General features: G+C 41.0%; 1 protein-coding gene across 1 annotated transcript in view; it reads left to right on the top strand.

The window, feature by feature from the left end:
- DOCK8 (dedicator of cytokinesis 8) overlaps positions 1-6,727 on the top strand; it is a 765,653-nt gene extending 758,926 nt beyond the window's left edge. Inside the window, exons 47-48 of the mRNA XM_078675733.1 lie at positions 902-1,072; positions 4,494-6,727. Coding sequence (XP_078531859.1) covers positions 902-1,072; positions 4,494-4,554 — 232 coding nt within the window. The 3' untranslated portion in view covers positions 4,555-6,727. The remainder of the gene's footprint in view (positions 1-901; positions 1,073-4,493) is intronic.
- Positions 6,728-27,127: the final 20,400 nt, after the last annotated feature.

The raw sequence follows: 27,127 nt of genomic DNA, 5'->3' as shown, positions 1-27,127 counted from the left end.
TTGCTTCATTCTGCAGCACCAATAGAAAGAGGAATATGCCTCCCAGGATTGTTTTTGTGCAGAAAGTTGCCCCTTCCTGCACAACAACCATACTGTATGCAATGCAGGCACCCTTGTACCATGGTGCAAGGGTTTCTGAGTTGGCACTAGGCTGCCAAATGGGTGCAACGGAAAGGACAGAGATGCGCCATATTGCAATTAATATGGCACTTTCCTGCCTTTTACCTGTGATGCAGTGAAGAGCAGCAAGGTGGCTTGCTTCACTGCACTGTGTCCCAATTCCCATAAAACGCCCCCAAGTGTTCACCTGCTCCACACACGATTTTCATTTTGTTCTCTCTCTCTAGTATTTCAATCCACTCATTCACAGTTGTTTCCCACCATCCCATCTGCCCTCTCTTGTTCAGATTTACATCAAATCTCACTCACTTTGGTACAACTCGCAAACTCAACTTGTAGAGTTTCCTCCCCCTTTTGCACACTTCCTACTTGAAAATCATCCTTACGATTATCATCTAAGTTCTAGAGCCTCCGCCCAACATGTGCTTGTATGGTCTATATTGGGCAAACAAAGAATTATTGAGGATGATGAATATCGGCGTGGCCAATCTCCACCCTGTCCTTCAGACTCACTGAAAAATCACCTCTTGACTATTGCTTTGCTATCGAGTTTTCCAGCTAGCATAGAGCATAGCTATACACTGACCAATGATAAACTGTAAGTGCTTGTTCATTGCAAAATTATACACATATATTGCTTACATAAATGTGTCCACACAATTCTGTTGCTGAAAACCTGAATATTATGAAATGTGTTTTGGAATATTCCTGCTAAAGTTCTTTCAAAAAGTTGCCACGAAGAATTTACAGTTCTAATTCATTCTTCCTGTCCTGAGAACAGATGTGGCGGGGCAGTGGAAAAGAACAAGCATCTTATTAGTACAGACCAGAGAGAGTACCAGCAAGAACTGAAAAAGAACTACAACAAGCTGAAGGAGAACCTCAGGCCTATGCTGGAGCGGAAGATACCAGAGCTATATAAACCTATGGTGAAGGTCCGAAGTGAAACAAGGTAATGGGAGCCAAGGTAAAAAAGAAATAAAGGAACTGAAGCGCTAGCTATAAAGACACTGCCATACAGAGCAAAAGGGTGACAAGCAGAAACATAAAATGTGAGGTGGGAGGCAATAGGTGGAATGAGTGAATGGTGGTGGTTTGTGTGGAAATAAGAGGTTCGACAGTAACGGGTGCCTCTGTAGAGTACCAGAGTTCATTTTTATCCTACTATAAATGTAACGCAGGCCCTTGGATGCGGATAATGCTGCTGACTGTGTCGCAAGATTGATGTGCCAAGAGACTACTCACTGATGAAGCCCAACAAGACTAAGGGCCATATGTATCAAGGCCAAATGGGTTCGCAAACGCCGAAATTCGCAGAATTTCGGCGTTTGCAATCTCATTTTCGCTAAATGGTATGTATGAAAGAATCTGGGTGCAAAATAAGGAATTGCAAAGTTTGCGATTCCTTATTTTGCAACTGCATTTAAGGAATCGCAAACTTTGCGATTCCTTAAATGCAATGTATTAAGCAAAAAAAAATTCCAAAATGCCCTTAAGGAATCGCAAATTACCACCAACTTCTAGTTGGTGGTAAATTGCGATTTCCTTGAAATATGCACATTTCAGCATTTTTCAAAGTGTCATGTGACGCACATACATGCCCTTAGGGCATGTATGTGCACCACATGTGCACCTATACTTATTTCAGGGGTGCAACAGGGTGTCCTTTGGACACCCCTGCACCCTTGAAAATATTCTCAATTTGCAATTAGCAAATTGCGAATCGCAAATTGAGAATAAGGACCATATATATCATACATAGCGAATTTTAAGGAATCGTTATTTGGAATTCGCAAAACGGTATGTATGTACAAAATCGCTTTTCAATAGCGATTCCTTAGCATTCCTTATTTGCGATTAGCAAATTGCTAATCGCAAATTACCCATTCATTTCCATGGGCCAGGAGGCCCATAGGAATGAAAGTGCAATTTGCGATTAGCAATTTGCTAATCGCAAATTAGGAATTTTTTCACGGGTGCAGGGGTGTCTCAAGCACACCCTGCTGCACCGCTGAAAAAGACATTTGGGGGCATATGGCGCACATACATGCCCTAAGGGCATGTATGGGCGTCATATGGCACCTTTGTTTTTTTGTAAAAAAGCTTTTTGAAAAGAATTCGCAACTTACCACCAACTAGAAGTTGGTGGTAATTTGCGAATCCTTAATGGTAATTTTTGAATATTTTTTGTTTGATACATTGCATTTAAGGAATCGCAAAATTTGCGATTCCTTAAGTGCAATCGCAAAATAAGGAATAGCAAATTTTGCAATTCCTTATTTTGCATCAAACATGTTTGATACATACCATTTATCTAATTAGCATTCGCAAAGGCCGAAATTCGCAGAATTTCGGCCTTTGCGAATGCTAATTAGCTTGATACATATGGCCCCAAATTCCCATTCCTTCCTATGGGCCAGGAGGCCCTTAGAAATGAATGGGAAAGTATTCCTTAATTGCGAATTCGCAATTTGCGAATTCGCAATTAAGGAATATCAAGAAATTGCTAAAAAATTGCAATTTTCTTGATACATAGCTATTACAGAATCACTAATTGGTATCTTGATACATATGGCCCAAAATCCTTGTTTAGCTATTCGCACTGGATCTGCGTCTAATGCACAGACAGGCTATAGATCAATATCTTGGAATTCAGCCCAGAATAATTACCAGTGTCAGAGATATATTCAAGCATTCAATTAGACATTTTTTTGTGCATTCCAAATACTAACTAGACCTGACCCTTCATTGAATGGAAGACCAGGCATATTCTACCAGATCCACCTGACGGGTGGAGGTATCTCAGTAGCTAGACTAGACCGGTCTAGGACTTACCTAATGTTTATTCGAAACAAACCTGTTATAGCAAGAACGTCTCCTTCAGAGGTGGCAAATGAGGCAGTGGCCAACGTTACCACTTAGCCCGTCACAGAGCCTGTAAGTGATCGGTCTTTCGGTGCAGCTCCCCAACTTTGAATTGCAGCATTAAGTTGCACTGAAACCGCTTTATGAATGAGTGCATGCCCCTAGTGCTAATGGAGTGCAGTGCTGAGTATGAAAGGGTTGCTGTTGGTAGTGCAACACGTTTTGACCCTTTTCCCTGCACAGAGAGAATTGACAGGCACGCACAATGTGACAATGCCCTAATAATGTGTAGATAGAAGTCTCCAGAATGAGACAAGTCATAAGTGATATACCTTTAATGTGACTGTCTCCTCGAGAATCACAGACTTCTACAGATCCATTGTACCAGTATCCGTATCAAGAAAATGGAGTCAATGCTTGCACGCTTGTGTCAATGTTTGTTCTGATAGTTTATTTATGTTCCTGGAAAGCTAACCGGGGAATTACTCAAGCTGATTCTGCAAATGCTTCATCTGTGAAGAAGAACCACATCTGTATGAACAATTTGTTGACCATTCGGTGTTAAAAGCTTTGCATAATGAATAAGCACCATTGTTTGGATGTGTACCCAGGCGTCTAGGTTCAGGACACCTTGGGGATCTAATTTACCAACTGCTGACAGCAAAGTACAGCACCTGACACAGTTTAGCTGTGGCAAGATCACCTGGCTCAGCGTTTACTCTATGTAACATTTTGGTGACCAATGAGCCTGTTGTTTACCAAATCTGAGGTCAATATTCTAGATTCATTTTACATTTGGTAATGCAGGTTTCAAAATAAAGAATCAAGCTGACTTTGGTTTCTGAATCGATGTACATGATTGCATATAATTCTGGAAGAAATCTATAGGATTCCTTGTCTGACTTAGTAAGTAGCAAAATTGTGTCAACCTCAGTCCCCAATTAATCATCTGTTCTATATCACTGGTGCTAGTTTAGTTTTGAAACGTGATGTATGTTTGGGTTTTGTCAAAGTAAAACTGGGTGTGTGTTTGGTGTTGATATTAGTCGGCTTCTACGACGCCTTCACGACAAAGTCTACGGACAGTGCTTTTTTACTGAGCCAGTCTACACATTCTGTCCACGCACACTCCTTATTCCAGCTGCCCCCTTCCCAGTTGACCATGGCCTATAGATGATGCCCTCTGTAATGTGTTGTTGTATACATAGCTGGCAATTAGGTAACCCTGCTCTCCTGCTATCCATTTTTGCTAGTTTTCTCTACTTACATACAGTCACTACAAGCACCCTCATCTCCTTTGTGTGACTTCTTTCTCCAGTTATGTATTGGTGTGGTTATCCTGGAAATGTGTCATGGATCTGGCCCTCCTGCAGAAAATTCTGAGCACACATGTTGGTCTGTTCTGTCATTGTGTGGCCCCTGATTTGACGTCTTCATTTTTATCGACAGTAAATCAATGCACTGTATATTTCACCTCATGATTTGTGTTTTTGTTTCCCCATTTATAGGGAGTCGTTTCATAGAGGCAGTTTTAGAAAGTATGAAACGCAAACTTCACAAAACAACTGAGATTCCTCAGCCCAGAAAATCAAGGCCTCGTCGTCCTGATATTGCAAGACAGAAGAATTTGCTAGTCAAGCGAAAAGTATTAGCTATCTTGCAATGTAAACTTTATGGATGGACAGCGTGCCGAAAGATATGCAGACAGAAACTTTCAGATGCGAGAAGATGAAAATTATCAGTATTGAAAGAATAAGCAGTAAGGGTTGTGCGTGGGACACAGGACATGGACTCCACTGCATTACACTGTGGTCACTAGCACACGCCTTTTACGTGCCAAGGACAAAGGAAAAGAAAAGGTCTCATGATGTACCCATGCCTGTTGTAGGCGATAGAGATAATTATCGACTCAGTGCACAATATCATGCAAGGACTTTACGCATGAGTTTGTGGGATAACCAGATAATCTTCGCATCCTTGTATATCTTTCGACCTAAAATGGAACTAATCTATCTTCAATCTAAGGTCAGGTGACCCGCACCCAACTTGTAGTCATGTATGTAGTTCCAAGACTTCCAAACTGCAGAAGGCCTTAAACAGAGAGAGAGGTATATCTATCATTAGTACAGCAGGTTCAAAGGCACCACAAGGGTATGAAGACACAGTTGTGCAATTCCTTAAAGAAATGCATCAAGTTGATGCAATGCCAAGCTAGCACTATGGCTTTGGTAGTTTACTTGACAATACTTGACAAAATGCTTTTCTTTGTGTATCAGGATCAAAGTTTACTACAAGGCAGTGAAAACAGCTGTAGAACGTATTCAAATGTATGTGATGAAAGTAGACTAGGAATCAATGTGCGCCATATTCTTATTGCAGAGGATCAGTCTGTGGTCATTTTCTTACATTTCATTTTTAGAGACGAAATGGAAGAGGTGCAGATATTTTGTTTCTGCCCTTAGCGCTAGCGAATTTGTGGCCTTAGAATATTTATAAAAGGTATCTGGCCGCTAATATTGGGCACAGAATGCCTTATCTTCTGTCAAATGTCAGTTTTAAGAAACCTCAATGCTAAGGAAAAGGTACTGTAAATATATCTCCTTTTTGTAAAATGAGTGAATCGTGTCTATTCTCAGTTTATTGCTAAGTGTTGCTCACTTGGGGGACTCAGAGGGCTCTAGTCCTCTCAGAAGCGGCTGTGAATACTCACACTCTTGCAGTCACCACATGTGGGCCCAAATTTACAAACATTTTGAGCTGTGTTTGCATCACAAAAGTGAAGAAAACCAGTGCAAAAGTTTTATTTAAATTTACTTTCAGCGCAAAACTTATTTTGCTGGAAAGTTGCCTAAAATCAACGCGGAGCATTACATTACATGGGTGGTACATGGGCTTTCCCATGCAAAGACCCATGCTTTTTGACGCAAAGTCCTATCTACTAACAATAGTAGCCAGGGTGTTCCACCAAAAACCAATACCACTTTAAAGCAGCCATTAAAAGGAGAAATACTTTTATTTCTCCTTTTTTTCCAACCTTGCATGTGTGCTGCACTGTACAGCACACAAACAAAGTAGGAAAAGTTTTAGTTTGTTTAGGCATAGTATTTTGTACTGGAAGAAAAACTGTGCGCAAAAGTATGTGCATGGCACTCGGCAGCCTAATTGTGCGCTGGTGCTTTGGAGAGGGGAGGAGAGTGCCATATCACTGTAGAAATGGCGCTTAGCTCCTCTCTCCCTGTCACGCAACCAGCCCATCAACTTTGGATGCCGCATGGTGTTCTATGACATCTTTTTAAATCTGGCCCGAAATGTTGTTTGAAAAACACATGATGCGCCAAGTGCTCTCTCGGAAGCCAGTTTGTCTTCCCCAGACTTCAGCGAGCTATTCTGCAGAGGAAGACATCACATCCAGCAGATGAGTAGACAAAAACATTCCTGGTTTGAATGGTGATGCTGCCGCGGTTACGGCTTCCGGCCGCCATGAGACGTGGGAGGCGAGGTGCACCCGCTACCTCCAGGACACGAGACAACTTTCAAAGCGATAAAACTTGAATAATAGGAATAATATATTTTTTTTCTATTTCACAATCTCCTACATTAAGCTGTTTTTTAGAATCTTCGATGAATCGGCAATAAATTTTTTGTATAAAACGTTTAAATTATATATTTTGTATACGGTTGCAAACAATGTATTTTATGTATATAAAAATCTTGCCATTAAACAAGTTAGCTCGTTATTATATTTCTGCCTCTTCCGGGGATCACAGTTGCCTATTATCATGTTTCACTCACGTTTAGCTGTCTATTGCAATAGAAGAGATACGCTCCCCATGATAATAACACGCCTCTTGCCCTTTAACCTCTACAATAAAGGCACGGACGGAATCTGTGTCTAGGCACATTTTCTCTGGGAAACAACCACTTATCCAGTTCAATGAATCAGGCCAAAGCCCAGAATAATTGGGACATCGTCTAAGGCAGCGACATTTTAACATTTATCAGGCAAAGGCAGATGTCTCACAAAATGTTCAACTATCACAGACGCGCTCCTCCCTGGTTGTGGCTCCTCTGTGTGATATAGTTGACTCTCTTGAGTGAAATGATGAACTACGTGTGCTAATAGGACTCAACCCCGAGGAGAAGACCAGCGTGTTATCCAGGAGGATCTAAGGTTTCTGTTGTACTTTTAGGTCCCGTTTTTTCTATTTTTTTTATTTGTTTTATTATTGAAGTCGTTTGGTGTTTACTGGCGTTTGAAATGAGGCGATGGGAGCAGCTGGTGCTCCTCTGTGGTACTTTTGATGAAAGTAACAAACATTTGGCCCATTAGACGGTGGCTTTTTAACTGGCTCATTCATATTTAGAAAGACATTTTGTATGTGAAGTGAGGTGCTATGTGAAAGCATCTTTCCTTTTGGCGAATGGGTCTGTGTAGGCCTTTGTTAGTGATTGCAAAGCATTATTAACTGTTGAATATTGTGTGGTCTAAGTGAATTGGTTAGTGACCTCGCCCATTTCCCAATTGACATCAGCCCCTGTGCAAAGAAAGTCGCCCGCTGCCTTTGCACTGAACTGACACGAGTTATGTCAGCTGCCCATTCACCATAGTATGAGATGGAAATCAAGAGATGTGTGTCCTGGGTCACTAATTGCGCTCATATCTTGAGAATGCAATGATATCTTCCTATAGGTTAGTACAATTTACGCAGTGCTTAATGTGAGCCGGTTGCAAATAATTGTCAAAACCAGCACTTATGACAGTCTGCCTCTTGATGGCAGTGTTTGTCTAATTTAGAGATGAGCACAACAACAGTTGTTAATTAATTCGGTATACATTAAAAATTGCAACTACCCGCCCCAAGCCATTCTTATAGTTGTGGGGGCCTGGAATAGTCTGAATTGTCACACATTTAGGAGTGTGATGGTAAGTAGTTGTGTTGGTGCTGTCATGGGCAGTGCTGGCAGGGGCCACAGGCGGTGCAAGCTGCAATGGGCACCTGACGAGGGCAAACAATTAAGCACTGCTTACAAGTAGAAAAAGACCACCACAAGGTCACGTAGTCTATCAGTTTCCCTACGTGCCAGCACCTGAAGGAACCTTCTTATCCTAGAAGTCCCCTAACACTTACATCGCTTTGCGAGACGTATGCGTTTTACAATTCTGTTTTTTTTTTTGCTGCCAGACACTTTTACATAGTCCAGATTTGTACACTCAATTTGTAGCTTTTGCTTCTTGCCCCTTGCCAAATGGAGGCAACTTCCGAGCCAGCGTTTCTGCAAATAGCCTTCTGCATGCCCGTTGTACGAGCCCAAAAGATGGTGGTCTCATCCTGAGTAAGCCTCCTCCTCATTGAAGTGCCAAGATGCTCAGGTAAGTTGTAATATGTCAGATCTCAGGATCCTTCACATATATACTAAATTATGCAGAGTGAAAAGGGTAGTTCCGGGGCTCCCTCTTGCCCCGGGAGGGTGCCAAAGACTGATTCCAAGTAGGAAAGCTTCCAAATTACCTCCTACTATCTGCAGGGGTGCCTGAACTGTAAACAGGACTATCTTCGCAGATACCAAGAGGGGTGAGGGAAACACCAGAGCATAGCAGACTCTGTGCTAGTGCAACCAGATGACAATCACAGCTCAGTCTGTGGATATAACTTACTCTATTATGATATCCTTGTGTAAGAAAGGTCATACCTGTATCTTCTTGTAATCACATTTAACCCTGTTCTTACGTCCCAAGTTTGCGGAATAGTGAGGGGAGAATTAATGGGGAAAAATTGCTCATTTCAATATACTTGAGACCCCGATTTCTTTGTAAGGTGTAAAGATAACATACGTACATCAAAGAAGAACTCAGCTTTAACATCATAAAAGATGCAGGTTTGCAGTCTGTGTAGTTTGTGGCCGCTAATAACCACCTTTTTTGTCAACATCTAGAACAGGTGTCTCCAACAAGTAGCTTGTGATCTACCAGTAGCTCTCTGTGTACCTGAGAGTTTTTCTCCTGTGTGCAGCCCAGCCTACTACTGTGGAAGCTTTTGCTTGGTCAAGTTGTTATAAGTATACCAAAATTAAAAAGCATGCATTCAAGACAAAACTGTGTGTATTTACAGAACTCATAAACTGATGTTTGGAGAAAAATAGCTGAATGTTCAAAAGGTTTTAAAGCTATTATTTGAGTTGAAGAGATGCATTACTCATATTTATACCTTAGTACTACTGGGGTTGGCCTATGCTTTGTATGTAATACCCATGCAATATTTCACTTTAAATTGTCAATGCCTTTTTTACATTACTAATGGAAACCCTGCCTCATGCACCATTGTGATCACTGCTGACAGCCAAGGACGGGGTGTTCACTTTTACATCACTAGCGCCAAGAAACCAATCGGTGTACCTGCTCTCTATAAAACTTTTTAACATAACATCACTAATATTGGTAACTTGGGATAGCTAAGCATAGCTATACTATTCTTACATTTTCTTATGTATCTTGAATATGTGTGTGTGTATTTAAGCATAGTACATCTAGACTTACCTATATATACTTGCCTTCACAATATTTCTTGTATCAATGTTTTTACTCTAATATTTTTGTAGCACGATATCTAGGGCTCAATTGTGTAGTACTATACCACAGCTGACATATACGGTAGGCAGACAAAATATCGAAATTAAAATATCGATATACAATAATATCGATGTTTTAATATCGATGGTATAGTATATCGATGTGCCATAATATCGACAGACAGAATATCGAGATTAAGGTATGTATGTTAGTAATATCGAAATTTTGTTGTTTAGTGTTATGTATATCATTTTGTTGTTTATATGTTTGCTAAATATGTTTAGAAATGTATGTTTGAAAATTAGTAGTTTTGTTAACATTTTGCGTTTTAGTATTGGAGCGGGTTGTGGGTTTATAGGGGAATAGGGTGGGAAGTAATTTAATAATAATTAATTAATATATGTTTGTAAATATTTTTAATTAATAATTAATTGGTAAATAATTAATATTAATTAGTTAATTAATTAATATATGTTTGTAAATATTTTTAAATAATAATTAATTGGTAATTAATTAATATTAATTAGTTAATTAATTAATATAATTTTGTACATATTTTTAATTATTAATTAATTGGTAATTTATTAATATTAATTAGTTGATTAATTAATATAATTTTGTACATATTTTTAATTAATAATTAATTGGTAAATAATTAATATTAATTAGCTAATTACATTAATTAGAGTAATTTTTTAATATATATATTTTTTTTATTGTTAATTAATTATTTGGGAAAAATTAATATTAATTAGTAAATTAAATTAATTATAGCTAATGTGCTCATATATTTACTTGTTATTGTTAATTAATAATTAATTGGTAATTAAATAATGTTAATTAATTTTGAGTAAAGGAGTATTTTTAGGGTTCAGGGTCAGTTTTCAGTTCTTGGGTAAAGGGGTATTTTTTGGGTTCAGGGTCAGTTTTCAGTTTTTGGGTAAAGGGTTATTTTTAGGGTTCAGGGTCAGTTTTCAGTTTTTGGGTAAAGGGGTATTTTTAGGGATCAGGGTCAGTTTTCAGTTTTTGGGTAAAGGGGTATTTTTAGGGTTCAGGGTCAGTTTTCAGTTTTTGGATAAAGGGGTATTTTTAGGGTTCAGGGTCAGTTTTCAGTTTTTGGGTAAAAGGGTATTTTTAGGGTTCAGGGTCAGTTTTCAGTTCTTGGGTAAAGGGGTATTTTTAGGGTTCAGGGTCAGTTTTCAGTTTTTGGGTAAAGGGGTATTTTTAGGGTTCAGGGTCAGTTTTGGGTTTTTGGGGTACAGGGCTATTTTTTGGGTTCAGGGTCAGTTTTGGGTTTTTGGGGTACAGGCGTACAGGGTAAAAATAAAATAAATTTAAATTTATTTTAAATGAATTAAATGAAATTTAAAAAAATAAAATTACATTAAATTATTACGTTTTTAATTTATTTTAAATGTATATGTATTACTTTTAATTTTTTAATCATGTTTTAATGTTTTTATTTAATATTTGTTAAATTATATGTATTTTAAAATTATTTTTACATTATTATTAATACATTTAAAAAACGATATTTTAAATTTCGATATTTTTGTACTACGATATTATTTTTTCGATATTTTTGTACTTACCATTATGTAGATATAATTTCGATATTTTTTATTTCGATATTTTTGTGTCGATATTTTTGTATGTAGATATTCTGTCTGTCGATATTATGTCAGACATAGGTTATTCAGCTCGAGGTTCTGAGTGACATCGCAGACAACCCGAGCGCCACGCAGAACGCCAAGGTGAAAAATACCCCCATTAATCACCGTTACCCATATTCTTCTGCGTGTTTATACTGAGGAAGGTGATAGATAATGTGAAGTTGTAAGGATGTAGAACATATTCTGGTACTAGCACTTAATTCTTTACACCAGCACTTCTGTTCATGAGAGTCCACCTCACGGGGATGTTTTCTGACTATTTTATTAGCCATGAACAGAGTGTTTATCAATTCAACACTCCATAAAAAAATGTAGTGCCAGCGCCTCCAGGATTTATGTACTACTTTGGGGGATCTGGAATAGTCCAATTGGTGGCATTTGAAGACGTGTGATGGCATTTGGCAGCACTGGCAGGGGCAGTGGGTGATGCAGGGTGCAGTGGCATCCTGAGAAATACCTTAAGCCCTGGCACTTAGTTTTCCAGATATTAAGCACTTTCTGTGTGCCGCTGCCTGCTGAATCAACTTTTTTATCGATACCCACATGCTAGCTGTCTATTTCAATCAATCAATCAATCAGTTTTTGTATAAAGCCTGACAACTCACCCATAAGGGTCTCAAGGCACAGGGGGGCCTATGACCATGACCTTTAGATGCATTCTGTCTTTGCACTCAATGGCAGTATGAGTTAACGTTTGAGATAAATAGTCAAAAGTATGCAGCAAATTAGCATATAGGCAGTCCTAGTGGCCCCAAAATTCTGTCCTTTGTTGCTTTCTGTATGCTGGCCAAAGACGATAAAGGAATCACTTTATATGAAAATGAGTGGGCTACACTTGAATCATTTGTGGTCTGGACTTGAACGTTTGTGTCCCCCATAGCTTTGAGAGGGGCTTTGGCTTTACCTTTGCCGGCGGATGCAGTGGGATCACCCTTATCCTGAATACAGGGCACCCAACAGCAGCAAAGGAGTAAATAGTAAAGCATCCCTTCTGAAGCGGGTACCAAAAACCATATGCATATTCTTGATGACACCTTTTGCCTCTTTAATCAACACTAGACACTCCCTACCATTTTATCTCTATTTTGCAGGCCCTTGTTCATTCCTGCTTTCTCCTTTTTTCACTTTTTTCTGGCTTTCTCTTCCTCCTTTCCCGCATCTGTGTTTTTCTTTCTCTTGCTCTGGGTCAAAGTGTGATGAGGATAAATAAATGCCGGTCCCCAAAAGTGAGTGCCTGTGGCCCCCACCGTAACCACTGGTCCAAATTAGGCTTTGGTTAGGACTACCCCAGTAGGGCTCTGCCCAGTTTATTTCCCTCTACCGGGGAAAGGCAAGGAGATGAATGACTGTAATGTTTTATGAGACATTTCGTTTTATAAACAAGGAAGGCAGCAAGTTCCATTTTTACCTCACCCTTAATTTCATAGACAAACGACCTCCAGCTCCCTTCCTTCAGGCAAAATCCACATATCTTATTCCTCTTTTACGTCATCACTTACTCTGGGGTACTTGAAATATATTTTAGCACTTCAAAGGTTTTCAGTGCAGCAAACTTTAGAAAAAAACAAGTGTAAATATGAAATAAATGTAAGAACTGCTGTAAAACAGTGTTTCATTTTAAATAGATGGTTGTAAGATCTTTTCACAGTAAAGAAGTGGTTTGAGGATGTATGACATGGCAACAGCATCACACCGTACCCATAAAAGCAATGAAAATGGAAAAAAGACACAAAAGCACTCATTTCAGTACCCCCTTATTTTGGGAGGCTATACCACCCCTATTAAATACTAACACTTCCAGGTGCTGTATTTACTAGATATGGTACTACCTCCCCCTCCCCTGACAATGGGGTGGGAGGCAAATTAGTACTGCTTGTTTTCCCCTGCTCCAAACTGCAAAACACAGAGGGGCAGATTTATAAGCCCCTTGCACCACTTTTGCGTCACTTTTAACATGGGAAAAGTGACGCAAAAGTGGCGCAAGGGGCTTGTAAATCTGCCCCAGAATGTACTGTATTTTCCTGCATAAATTCAGCTGCGCCTTAATCAATCAATCAATCAATCAATATGGGGTTATTAAGCGCGCTACTCACCCATGAGGGTCTCAAGGTGCTGTGGGGGGGCGGGAGGGGGGGGAGAAATGTGCTCAGGGAAAAATGGCAGTACATCTGCATCAGTTGTAACCCTCCTTTGGGCACAAGTTATATCTGCGCCCAAAAGAGTATTAGCACAGGGCTCAAGAGAGACCTAAAATGGTTTAGGAAGATTATTTACATGCAAACAAGGCGCAGTCGTTCACTTAACATAATGTAAACAGGTGTGTTGCAGTTTCCCTCCTATCACCAAGTGGCGAGTTTTCTGAAGTTTGCTTTACCTTGAGAACATGGGAATCACAAGCAGACCCGGCCTCTAGTAACAGAGGAGTCAACAGAGGCGGCCTTCGGGCTTGAAATCCTTCAGCAACATTGCTTGTCAACACTGCTTAGTAAACATGGGATTAGTTATGAAGAAAGCAATACCCAGGACACTTGGCCTGTGAGCCTGTCCACCCTGAAGTCCGGCCGCATTGTGTTCAACATTACAACCTGTTGTCCTCCAATGCCTTCAAGGATGTCTTGTACTTGCAGCTCCTTTCACCAAATCCTCGGGTAAACAAAGTAATCTCTGAGGTACTGAAGCAGGATTTAGAGTTACATCACGTGTCTGCCTGCCCTTCAGGGATTTGCACATTGTTTGGGAGCGCGATTCTGTGGGAAAAACAGATGTTTACAATGGAGTGAGTCCTGAACTAGCCTGATTGTGCCTGGAACGTCAACAGATACACGAGGGACAGAACCTGCTGTTATAATGCCAAAGTGCGCATTTATATGTGTAGCATTTCTGTCCTAATGTTTAGAATGTTTGAACATGTAATGGGCAGGTAACCTTTGTACAGATGTTAGTGTTAAACTATTTTAATATGCAATAAAGAGACTGTTAAAAAAAAACAGAAGTGTGTTTTGTCAAATGTTACTCGAATTGACACATCCCAAAAATGTCAATTTTTTCATGTTTGATCATACCATAAAAAATCTTATACCATCCACCTTTTTTCCCTTCAATCTTTATACCCATTTTGCAGTGACAACAAAAGGATGCGCGATGGGGCACCAACTTATGCTACAAGCTGACTACATTACGTGACAAGGAAAGGCACATTAGCTTTACTTTCTGTAAAAGTATATACATTAAAAACTTCCTGTTGAAAATGCTATTCACAACAAATAATTATTTTGTCTTGCATGAAAGCATTGGGACATAAACCCATCTAATTCCCCAAGTGTACATAATGTGTACAAAATATACAGTGGTGAACACAGCAGAAAGGAGACATGCACATTTCTTGTAATAAAGGTCCTCTATTATTCTAGTTATCTATCCCAGTTATGTGTTAGAACTGGCCTTCAGTTTTAAGTATGCTCTGTGTCGGCACTATGCGCTTCTAGGTGCACCACTCTCCATTAAGAAACAGACCAGCAGGACAGTATTTTGCATCACGTGTATATTGTAAACTCTCCATAGGAGGCACTGTACGACACAATGCATGACTAGACGATAAAAAGGGAAATAAAATGGGGTTTCCCCGCACTCTAAGCGATATTTTGAAATACCTGCTGTTTTGTATACACTGCCTGCGGTGTAAATACATTTGGACAATAATAAAGCAAAAGTTTCATGAAAAAAAAGAATTAATTATTTCCACCATGTTTGAAACAGAAAAAATGGGTCAAGACTTTCTCATTTGGCAGATAAAATTCTGTCCCAGTCCTTTCTTCAGCTAGGGACGGTAATACTGCTGCCTTGGCAAAAGTTTCGCCTCATTAGTACAACTTTCATTTCCTGAACGAATGCAGCAATGAACATGTGAAAAGTGAACCCCGTTCAACATTTGTTTCAAAGTGTGTGCCTAATACATTGCACCAAGTTAGGAACATTTTACTTGCTCTGTCTACACTATAAAAATCCACTAGATGGCAGTAGTGAACAACGCTAAAGATTTCAAAACAACACGTGCTCCGCTCCACCTTGTTTTCTGCCTTAAAAATAAAAATAATAATGTGCGTGTTCGTCCAGGGAGAGAGGGACGGGGAAGGGATTACTTGAAGGCATTGAGTTTAGACGGCTCGCTAGCCCTCCTGAGGAGCCATGCTCAATAATGGGCAGTATGAGAAGTAACCAGCGAGTCTAGCTGGGCTTTAATGGGACGGCAGCCACACCTGTTCATCGTGGTGCTATACTTCACTAGGTCTAATGAAGAACTGCAATTCACTAAAGTGAAGGTAATTTATGCGACCTAGAGTCAGAGACCGCACAAAGCACCAGACCCCAGCAGAAGGCCATCAGATGTATACGGAACTCCGGCCTTCTTCTTATGGAATCATATACTCAAAGCTGTCAGCAATATGGTTTACAAATCTGGGTAAGTGCCCCCTTTGAGGAGAAGAGCAATAAGTATCGCCCCATCTCTTTGCTACCAGCGCTGGCAAAAATAACTGAGAAAATAGCATTCCGCCAGTTGAATGCCTTCGTGGAAGACTCACATGCTCTTCACCCTGCTCAGTCTGGGTTTCGTGCTACCTATAGCACTGAGTCAGCATTGGTGGAAATCACTGAGGCTATAAGGGAGTGCCTGTACGGGGGCGGCAGAGCGGTTTTGATTATGTTAGACCTCTCTGCCGCTTTCGATACGGTACCCCATCAGCAGCTGATCTCGCGGTTGGCATCCATTGGCATTGCTGGTTCTGCATTAGAATGGCTGACTTAATTCCTGACCAATCGCACTCAGCAGGTGTGGCTGCCCCCCTATGCTTCTTCGTCCAGGCTGCTTTCCACTGGGGTACCACAGGGGTCTACATTAAGCCCACTGTTGTTCAACATCTATTTGACCCCCCCTGATCTTCTTGGCCGAAGAATTAGGAGCAAAAATAATTGCCTACGCTGACGATACGCAGCTGCTGTTTACTTGGCCTGGCAGGGATCTGGATACCTCTGCGGTCCAGACCTGCCTCTCCTCAGTCTTTTCCTGGCTCGCTCTGGCCCAATTAAAATGTAATGAAAATAAATCAGAAATACTCCTCTATGGGATGTTTCCCCCCAATTTTAGAGAATCGTTATGGCCATCTGACGTCCCCTTCCCCAGCACTGCTGGCAAATCAGCAAAAAATCTAGGAGTTTGGTTTGGGGAAGACCTAAAATTTGAAGAGCATATTAAAAAGCTCACTTGTGGGTGCTTTGGGACTCTGAAAGCCCTCCGTAGGTTTTTTCCCCTGCTGCCAAGGACGGCCAAAGAGACAGTGGCAAGGGCTCTCATTCTTTCCCGCCTCGATTATTCAAATGCCCTGTTCTCTGGCATTCCCGCCTACCTCACCAATCGTCTTAAAATTATACAAAACGCGGCGGCCAGACTCCTTTTCAATATCTCAAGGCAGTCTAGTGTCCGTCAACATCTGTGTAGTCTACATTGGCTCCCTGTCAAACAAAGGGTTGTGTTTAAATCTCTCACTCTCGCACATAGAGCCATTCACGACCAAGGGCCGGCATACTTGAGGAGGCGCTTTGCCTGGTATTCACCTAGCCGGGCTTATGTTTAGTGTAGTTTATTTTAGGCCACGGCGAGTATATTGTTGATGTTTATCCTGATCGTATTTATCGTTTTTCGGGGTAATAAGTCCTTGGGCGGTTTATTTTTAGCTCTTAGTATGGTCGATTATCCTGTGTTTTTCCTGATTATGTTTCGATGTTTGTAATTTATCCTGGTCATTTTGCGTATATGGGTGCAATACAAGCTCTATTATCCTGATCTGTTGGTGGGCGGGGTCTGAGGACTGTGACGCTTGGGGTGTATCTACCACTAAAACTGCTGCATATCGTATTGGTTCTTGGCACTGGGGTCTAGGTAATCCTTCTTGTAGTTTCATATGTCTATTCTGATCAGACTAGTATATACGGGGCGTTACGTGTTCGAATATCCTGAATTACTGCGTGGGCGGGTCCCGGTGGTCTGTAGCGCTTTGTTTCGATCGTGCACTGTATTAAGTGCTATAATTGTAATTGATTATTAGCGTCTGTGCCCTTTCCTATGTATCCTGATATTTGAAATTGCCCATCTTGCTACTGTGACTGACTGTATTGTACCTGATATGTTTTCATTTTTGTTTATATCAGTAAAAAGAAATATAAAAAAAAAAATAGTTAGCAGGATTAGCTAAATCTCCTCCCTTAAAAATTAAGTAATTGCCCCGCACCAAGAATCAGGTACTTGGTCAGTTGCTAGTGCGTGATTGAAGGTTGGGGTCAGTTTGTCTAACCAGAGTTGCACTTTGTCTCTGAACAGTGCTGGGTGGAGCCTGTTAAGTGCCGTCTTACCAGCCCTTTGTAGGTCAAGCCTCGGCAGCGCATGCAGTATTGGAGTGTGGACTTGAAGCCCCGCCCACCCTCCGCCCATATTTTTGATTGGCTTGTGTCATTGTTCTTCGTGAGCGCTGGCTTCCAATTCGTTATGAGGCTTGTTAGTCTCTCCTTGGTACCGCCTTGTCTGCTTTTGTTACCTCCTATAACGACTGGACCTTCTACTTGTCTAGTTACACGGTCTGCGTTACAAGTCGGTGAGCACTATTTTGTTAATAATAGGAACAATGGCGGCTGCTTCTTGTATTTGCAGCGCGCCCACAAATGGCTGCCCTCTCTCCCCACAGCATTCATGGGACATTGACGGCAACTTTTTGTTTTTAAAAATGTTAAGCTGAACACAACATCCGCTTCATTACTTTAATCGTGAGCTCAGTGCCTGCTTCAGGGACGCTGCACTCTGTTCCATTTTTTTTTTATTAACTTTAATGGTGAGCGCAGCGCCCGCTTCAGGAGACGCCGTGCTCTGTTTAATTATTTTTTTCAATTAACTTTAATGTTTGAGTGCGGCGCCAGCTTCAGGGATGCCGCGCTCTTTGTAATGCATTTTCCAAATTTTAACCTATTGGTATTGTAAATGACAATGCCATTTATTACTAAAAAAGGCACTGTCTTTTACAATACCAAGAGCTCAAAATCTCGCAATTGCGAGACCTATTGCATGGCAAATGCTTGTTTATCATCTGTTTTGTTTTTCAGCTCAGTGAACTCTGTGCTCACTTGTGCATCTTGTAGGTTTAAAGTTTCTGCGACCTTATTTTGTTTTTAGCTGCTCCCTGGAGGGCGTCATGGAAAATTGGGCACAGTGGATCAGTCCATGAGGCTCTACTTTTACATATTTTTAATATGTGGACCTAAAATAATCCACCCTTTTTTTAAACCTGTATAGATCCGAAGACTATATTCCACTCAGTACATAGAGGTCTCTTTTGCTCTATGAGGAACCAAGGAATGCCTCAAAGCGCACTCATATTCCTGCAATGTCTTCATCACCACATCACAGCCACGGTTAGATACAGAAGGATGGGGGGTGGGGGGATGCACAGCTGACTTGCCATTTAAAGTGGGAGTTCGCTGATGCTATGTGCTAGTTCCTCTTCAGTTTAATTTGTGTATAAATGACATAAGAAGGACATTGCATGACCTGAAGTCGGACACTGCTAAGATAGGGGGGCAAAAAAGTATTGATTCTTTCTTTCACCAATGCACAGTGTTTTTAACACAGACGAAAATGTCCATGCACCGTCTGCCGAGGGCCTTTGAAAACTACTGGAACCATCAAGCACCATCAAAATTTTTTTTTTTCTTCAAACCTTTATTGCGGCTAGATATAGCCATAAAAGCACATTCATTTGTCGACAATTAATAATATAGATCCAAGGCAAATCCCAAATTTCATATAAACATTGGCAATAGGCAAAACAATTAATACCATTAATATACAAAATTAGTAAAACAAAGTTATTGGTTACAAACCAAGCAACTCACTAGAATAACACGTTTCAATTTGATGGATCTGCACTTTAACAAGTCAGCAAATTTTATTATGTAAATAAATGCGTTTACTGCAATTTGTAAAGGGCAAAAAGTTATTCACCATGAGTCAAAATGTGGGAGTTGTACTGTCTGGCAAGAATTGCATCGACTGCGTGACAACAAAATCAATCTAGAGTCGTACACAATGAATACAGTAACCTCGACTTTGTATGGGGATGATTTATAGGGCTTTGAAGGTCATCAGAGCTCCAGAAGATTGAATATCCTTTCTTAAGAACCATGTCACAACTGGCCCCGGGCACTCCCATGGAGCGTCAATGCTTTAAACTGGGTCCCAACAGCCCAGAGACGCTAATCCACCTGAAACCTGTTTCATACCGGACCAGGTTTTGGACAAATCTGGCAGAGAAGCTTTATCTCAAGTCGCTTCTCCACATCATGACCTATAAGGCTCCACAAAATAACACAATGGCTGTATTATATTTAACAAACTTTAAAAAGCAATAGGATGCACTGACTACTGGTACAATCCCAGTTCAACGAACACGTTTGCTGCTGCAATTATGAAAGCATGTTATTTGATGAGTAAGCTATCATGCTAACAAAATTCTAGGAAATTTAGACTGCTATCCCTCAATTTGGAGACAAAGAACCTAAAGACCTACGAATAGTATTTGGATGTCATCCACCCGAAGCCTATAATTAAAAGGCAGACTCAAAGTTCTACCTGTTCTAGCCTGCACATAAAATGGCACACAAACAAGGAATGTTCAGGGGTCTGCAACAGTGATCTCAGTGGATCAGGGATCTTGAGGGGCTTATTTTCAAGCCCCTAGACCGAGGGTGTGTCACTTTTTTATGGGAAAAAGTGACTCACTGGTGGTGCAAGGGGCTTTTAAATAGGCCCCTGAGTCTTTAAATGCTTCTTTGTACAAAAACATTGACCCTGAGAAAGCAACTGCTCTGCCCTTTGTTTTGGAAGAACAGCACAAGGTATTGCAATGAGGTTATGGCCCTTTGTCATCAGACTGATCTACCCAATATTGTTCTCCCAGTCGCCTCTTATATTGCCATGGCCTGGCGACTCAAGAGAAAAGGCTAACATTACCTTACTTTGGTACTATATGTGGTAGCTATTACTGATCAACTCATTCTCCACATTTTAAACATATGTATTATTAGCTGAATTATTCATATGTATTTTAACCTATTGCGTTGCTTTTAGCTGAAACAGCAAATGCCTGGGCAGTAGGGTTGCTATACTTTAAATGGCACAAAATTATCAATTCTCAGCAGTGTTTTTGTGGTTTAGGGCAGGGTCTCAGACTTTTTCATGACACGCCTACCAAGCTCATTTAACATTTCTCACAATTATAATATGCAATATTCTTAGCAAATTAATACATTGTGGTTGACTTGAGGACATTTCCTATTAGAAATGCAGAGACTATGAGTAAAGGTTTCAAGTTATCTTAATAAATATAAACCGTAAGAAACATTGCAAGCATCGAAGTGAGTCAAACAGTTGGGGCCATATTACAGAAGTGACCCGGGGTGCAATGGGCGTTTGCGCCCACTTTGTGCGCCCTCGCGGCACTTAGGTATTACAGAAGAGGTTGCAATTGCTTGCACTGCCCCTGTGCGCGAGCGCTATCATTAACCCGTTGCATGCTGATGACGGAACAGCTCTGTCATCAGCTGCGGTGGCGCTGTGCTGATGACGGAGCGGTTCCGTCATGGCCCTGCCGCTGCGCCTGCGCGGCGCGGATTCCGCGCCTGAGCTGGGCGCTCTATTGAGCGGGCGGGGCCATGACGGAACCGCTCCGTCATCAGCACAGCTCAACCGCGGCTGGTGACGGAGCGGTTCCGTCACCAGCATGCGGCCGCCGCGCGGCCGCCCCCTTAGCACTGCGGCAGAATAGCCGCCGCAGTGAAGGGGTTAATGGGCATTCCCTCATTTGGATAGGGGCATGGTCCCATGCAAATGAGGGACACTCTATGCCTCTGCGCCTGTGCCAAGGTGGCGCACTTTCAGAGACCCTCCTAAAGTCAGCCCTCTAGAGAGAAGAAGGGGGTTCCCATGGACCCCCCATCCATCCGCTAGCAGGCGGGTGCGGTCACTCACTGCACCTGCCTGCAAAGGGATCTCTAATCCCTCTTAAAAGTGCAAGCGGGTTGCCAACTACACAGAGAAACACAGAGCAGCAGCTGCCCTGAGGGCACCACATTCAACTTAATAGGGTGCACTTTCCCTGTTTGCAACCGGCGCAACTACTTAAAGATGCTCCATGACGCAAACAGGAAAAGTGTGCCCTATCTGTAATATGAGAACAGAGAGGGAGACATCTTGAAAAAAATCTCCAAAAACCTTGTTCTATGTTGCTTTTGTTCTTATAGTGTACTTTGGATACAAAATTAAAAACATTCTAAGCAAGGGAGACAAAATGTCTCAGGGACTTTGGGATGCCATAACATGCTGCAGCATTTTACTATGAACTCCACTTACTAGAAATCTGTTCTATACATTCTGCATATCATAGCTCTGGTGGTACCAGTTGTAAACATTTCTAATCACTTGCAAATTGTATCTGCAATTTAATAGTTAGAGTATGCTTCCATGGGATTTTGCACCCAAATTGCACATTTTTGTATTGCCAAAATATGCCCACACAATTTTCAGCGTATATTTTTAGAGATATTTCTGATGCCTTGTGTGAGGTCCACCATATGGTCAAAACACAGGTAGGCATGAACGCACAGTATAGTAAGAAAAATACTCTGAACAAAAAGGTGTTCTGTTACAACAAAGCAATATCTATATTTCTATGGTTCTCTCATGCTAGCTTTAAAGATACAAGTCTTTGGATGTGATGAAAATAAAGAGCTGTTACAAATTACAATACAGAAATTCTATTATGTATATAAGGTGTATGGTGGATGGTGGATGTGCAGGACTATGGGGCTGATTAGGATGTCGGTGGGACCGACACTAATGTGCCGTTGGTCCTACCGACATCTCTAACCGTGATCAGACTGCCCCAATAGGATGTGAATAGTCAGACCGCATTGGCCCAGGGACCGCCAACAGCTTCCGATGGGCTCAAGCAGCCCATCGGATGGTCAGTACAATCTCATTCCCCACAAAGGATGAGGTGCCTTCTCAGGCACTGCCATAGGGATTACGATCCACCTTTCCGCCAGCCATTTCACGTCTGTTCTACTGACGTGAAAAGGCTGATGGAAAGGCTTTTTTGGGGCCGCTAGCATGGCGCCCGTCCCCAGTGGCCATCCGCTATGAGCCCCGGGAGACACCTGTCGTGCCCCCTAAACGTGCCTGCATCGTGTGGCAGGCACCGATTGGTGCCTGCCACAGGGAGCAGAGATGTTTGAAAACATGCTTCTTTGCATTGGGGCTTGTGTTGCAGACCTTTTTCTGGACTGCAGCACAAGCCTCAATACAAAGAGGCATGTTTCCGAACACCTCCACGGCAGTCAGATCATAATTTGGCGGGCAGGACCGCCAACTACCTGTCGGTCGTTCCTGTTCCCGCAACAATGGCGGTCGGGTGATCGGTCTACCGCCATCATAATCGGCCCCTAAGTCTATAATTGATATTACTTTGAGAAACAGTGTTTATATGCTGTTACCTTTTGTTGTCTCACACAAACATTTATAGCATTTCTTACCAATTTTCAATGTCTCCGTTCATCCATCGCACATCCATTCGATCAATGCCACAATTCACAATCTAAAATGGATGTCAATTCCTTCAGAGCTTTGACAATCCCGTTTTTTAAACCTCATCATTGAAGAAAAAAAACGCACACATGATTTCCCAGGCATGAAACTTCATCCCCCTGCAATAAGAGCAAATCCCTCTTATGAATTATCCAACAATATAGCCTTATAGCTTGCTGCCAAAGACTATACCAGTTGTTAAAGGCACCGAATCCAAGTTATAGGCCCCTGCTGCAGTCGAGGGACCTATAACGAGGCTAAGGTCCTTTAAAAATAGGTATAGCCCGAGGCAGAAGGGCTATAAAACTATTAGAACCTTCTACCCACTAAGGGCAGAATATTCTAAATAAAAAAGGGAAAAATAGAAAGGCAAACATTGGAATGGTGAAGCTTCAGGCGTATACCCGCCATTGGTGTACAGTCAAAATATCGAATTTTAATATCGAGTAGCAATAATATCGAGTAAAAAATATAGACTAGACAGAATATAGACTACCAAAATATCGAATAGATTAGTATTAATATCGAATAGAATAGCATTAATATCGAATCAAAAATATAGAATGGACAAAATATCGAATGGACAGAATATAGACAACAAAAATATCGAATTTTAGGTAAGTAAGTTAATATTATTTTTAATTTTTGTGTAATATAATTCTATAGCGGGTTGTGGGTTTATAGGGGAATAGGGTGGGAAGTAATTTAATTATAATTAATTAAATATGTTATTTTATTTATTGGTATTTGTTTTCAATTAATTGTTAATTAATTATTAATTGGTAATTAATTAAAATATAATGGGACAGGGATGTCCGCATCGCACGACAGAGTTCACACCCCGTGACGTGTTGGCTGCCTTAACAGCTTTTCAGGAGAATGTTGATTGCTACGCCCGAGTCCTGGGTACAAGACTGGATGCCATTGCTGTTTCGCTACCTATGACGACTATGGTACTACTCCGGGAGTCGGCCGATGACCTTGCTGCTGCCTCTGGTGGGAAGGGTTTGGTTCCTCGGAGGCTCCTCGGGCCGCTTGACGCCCGGACTTCTTTGCCCGTGCTGGCCGTCTTGATCGCCTGTATGACTGTATTCTTGGGACACATGTTTGACTGGCGGCTGGGAGTGGAGCGCTGTTTTCCTTCTTGGACTGGCCCCGGGGTTTCGCGGCCATGGCCGGACTGTTTGACTTTCTTCTCCTGGAAGCCGTTCTTTTGTGTCAGCTTTTGGAAGTTCATGGGACCGGCGTTGTGGTTGCCTTATCTTTACTGTCCGTATTTGGGTCGCTTTGAACTATTATGTTTTTTTATGGCCTTGCTCCGTCCGGGCCCAACTATCCTGTTCGGACCTTCGAGATTGTGCGTCCCATTGCTTATTGATAGAACTTCAGGCAGTATTCTTATCAGACAGGGTCAGGGCTGAGGTGGCCTGCCATCTATTTGCTTTATTACTGACAGGCGGTGTGGTGGATATCTGTGATTGCTATTTCACTGTTCCTGTGCCCAGGCTCTATTGATCTTCCTTGTGGTATTGTCTCCTCTTTGGGATTTTCGTAGTGTTGGGGTGAAGGGCGGGGCCGAACGGCGCACTAAGGGTCCTCCTCCATTTCTTTTTTCTCTTTTCTCTTTTCGTTTTCCTCCTTCTCTATCTTTCTATATTTCGGGTTCTATTAGGGCGACAGGCACGCGGCTGGGGGGTAGGCCATGACCTTCTGCGGGTGTGCAGGGTGGGGGGTTGCGGGCGGGGTGTATGTTTGTGTTAGTTTCTATGGCCCTTTAGTTTTTCTTTTTTCTCAGTTGTCGTCGTTGCCTGTCTCTCTCGCGGTGTGTATGGGCCTGAGGGGTGGGGTTTAGACCTGTTGTATGCTGGGGCTGTGCCTTTGCTTCTCCTGTTATGTATATTTTATCTACTGGGCCCCCCCCCCCTCGTGTAACTACTGTTTCATTTATCCTGATTTGTACACTATCGTAGGACTGAGTGTGACTGCGTGACGCTTCTTTTAGTTCCTTCCTAGTAAAATGAACCTTTCATATCCTTACTCGAGCTGCTATGCCGCATCCGAATTCTGTACTGTTACTGTATTATCCTGTGCTTTGAATTGTCGCCACAATGCTTATCGCTTGCAATGTTTTGACTTTACTAGCGGCCGGCCGGGAGGGTTGTAGGCCCATCTCTGTACTCTAATTTGCTACAAATAAAGGTTCGTTAAAAAAAATATATATATTTTAATTGATTAATTGATAAATATGTTATTTTTTGTAATTTATTTTTTGTAGTGGGTTGTGGGTTTAGAGGTGAATAGGGTGGTAAGTAATTTAATTATTAATTCGTTCATTATGTTAATTTATTTATTGGTATTTCTTTTGAATTAATTGTAATTAATTATTAATTGGTAATTAATTAAAACAATTGTTAATTAATTTTAAATAATTGATTCATTGCTAATTATATTACTTTAATTAATTTATTTTCTGAAGTGGGTTGTGGGTTTACAGGGGAATAGGGTGGGAAGTAATTTAATTGTAAGTAATCAAATTTTTAATTTTTTTATTTTTTGATCTAATTTTTAATTATTTTTAAATTGTTAATTAATTTATTGTTAATTGGTCAATAATTTGTATTATTAGGTAATTATTTAAAAAAATGGTATTTGTATTTATAATTGATTAATTAATATAATATATAAAAATGTTAATTATTTAAATTAATTTGTAATTGGTATTAATATTTATGTTATATTTACTTATATATGAAGTATTTACTTTCCCTACTGTTGCACTCACTGGAGCGGGAATAGTAATTTTCACCCCTATGCTATCCAACGCTTTCCCTACTGTTGCACTCTCTGGAGTGGGAATAGTAATTTTTACCCCTACGCTATCCAACGCTTTCCCTACTGTTGCACTCACTGGAGTGGGAATAGTAATTTTTACCTCTACGCTATCCAACGCTTTCCCTACTGTTGCACTCACTGGAGTGGGAATAGTAATTTTTACCCTCCCACTATCCAACGCTTTCCCTACTGTTGCACTCACTGGAGTGGAAATAGTAATTTTTACCCCTACACTATCCAACGCTTTCCCTACTGTTGCACTCTCTGGAGTGGGAATAGTAATTTTTACCCCTACGCTATCCAACGCTTTCCCTACTGTTGCACTCACTGGAGTGGGAATAGTAATTTTACCACTACGCTATCCACCGCTTTCCCTACTGTTGCACTCTCTGGAGTGGGAATAGTAATTTTTACCCCTACGCTATCCATAGCTTTCCCTACTGTTGCACTCACTGGAGTGGGAATAGTAATTTTTACCCTCCCACTATCCAACGCTTTCCCTACTGTTGCACTCACTGGAGTGGGAATAGTAATTTTTACCCCTACGCTATCCAACGCTTTCCCTACTGTTGCACTCTGTGGAGTGGGAATAGTAATTTTTACCCCTACGCTATCCAACGCTTTCCCTACTGTTGCACTCACTGGAGTGGGAATATTAATTTTACCACTACGCTATCCAACGCTTTCCCTACTGTTGCACTCTCTGAAGTGGGAATAGTAATTTTTACTCCTACGCTATCCAACGCTTTCCCTATTGTTGCACTCACTGGAGTGGGAATAGTAATTTTTACCCTCCCACTATCCAACGCTTTCCCTACTGTTGCACTCTCTGGAGTGGGAATAGTAATTTTTACCCCTACGCTATCCAACGCTTTCCCTACTGTTGCACTCACTGGAGTGGGAATAGTAATTTAAACCCCTACGCTATCCAACGTTTTCCCTACTGTTGCACTCACTGGAGTGGAAATAGTAATTTTTACCCCTACGCTATCCAACGCTTTCCCTACTGTTGCACTCTCTGGAGTGGGAATAGTAATTTTTATCCCTACGCTATCCAACGCTTTCCCTACTGTTGCACTCTCTGGAGTGGGAATAGTAATTTTTACCCCTACGCTATCCAACGCTTTCCCTACTGTTGCACTCTCTGGAGTGGGAATAGTAATTTTTACCCCTACGCTATCCAACGCTTTCCCTACTGTTGCACTCACTGGAGTGGTAATAGTAAATTTCACCCTCTTGCTATCCTACGGTAAAAATATTGTATATTTTTGTTAATAATATGTATATATATATATATATATATATATATATATATATATATATATATATATATATATATATATATATATATATATATATATATATATTTATATGTATGTGTGTGTG

This window comes from Lissotriton helveticus, chromosome 2_1 (genome assembly GCF_964261635.1).
Source record: "Lissotriton helveticus chromosome 2_1, aLisHel1.1, whole genome shotgun sequence".
In the NCBI taxonomy this organism is placed as follows: domain Eukaryota; kingdom Metazoa; phylum Chordata; class Amphibia; order Caudata; family Salamandridae; genus Lissotriton; species Lissotriton helveticus.
This window is presented reverse-complemented; position numbering and strand designations above follow the sequence as displayed.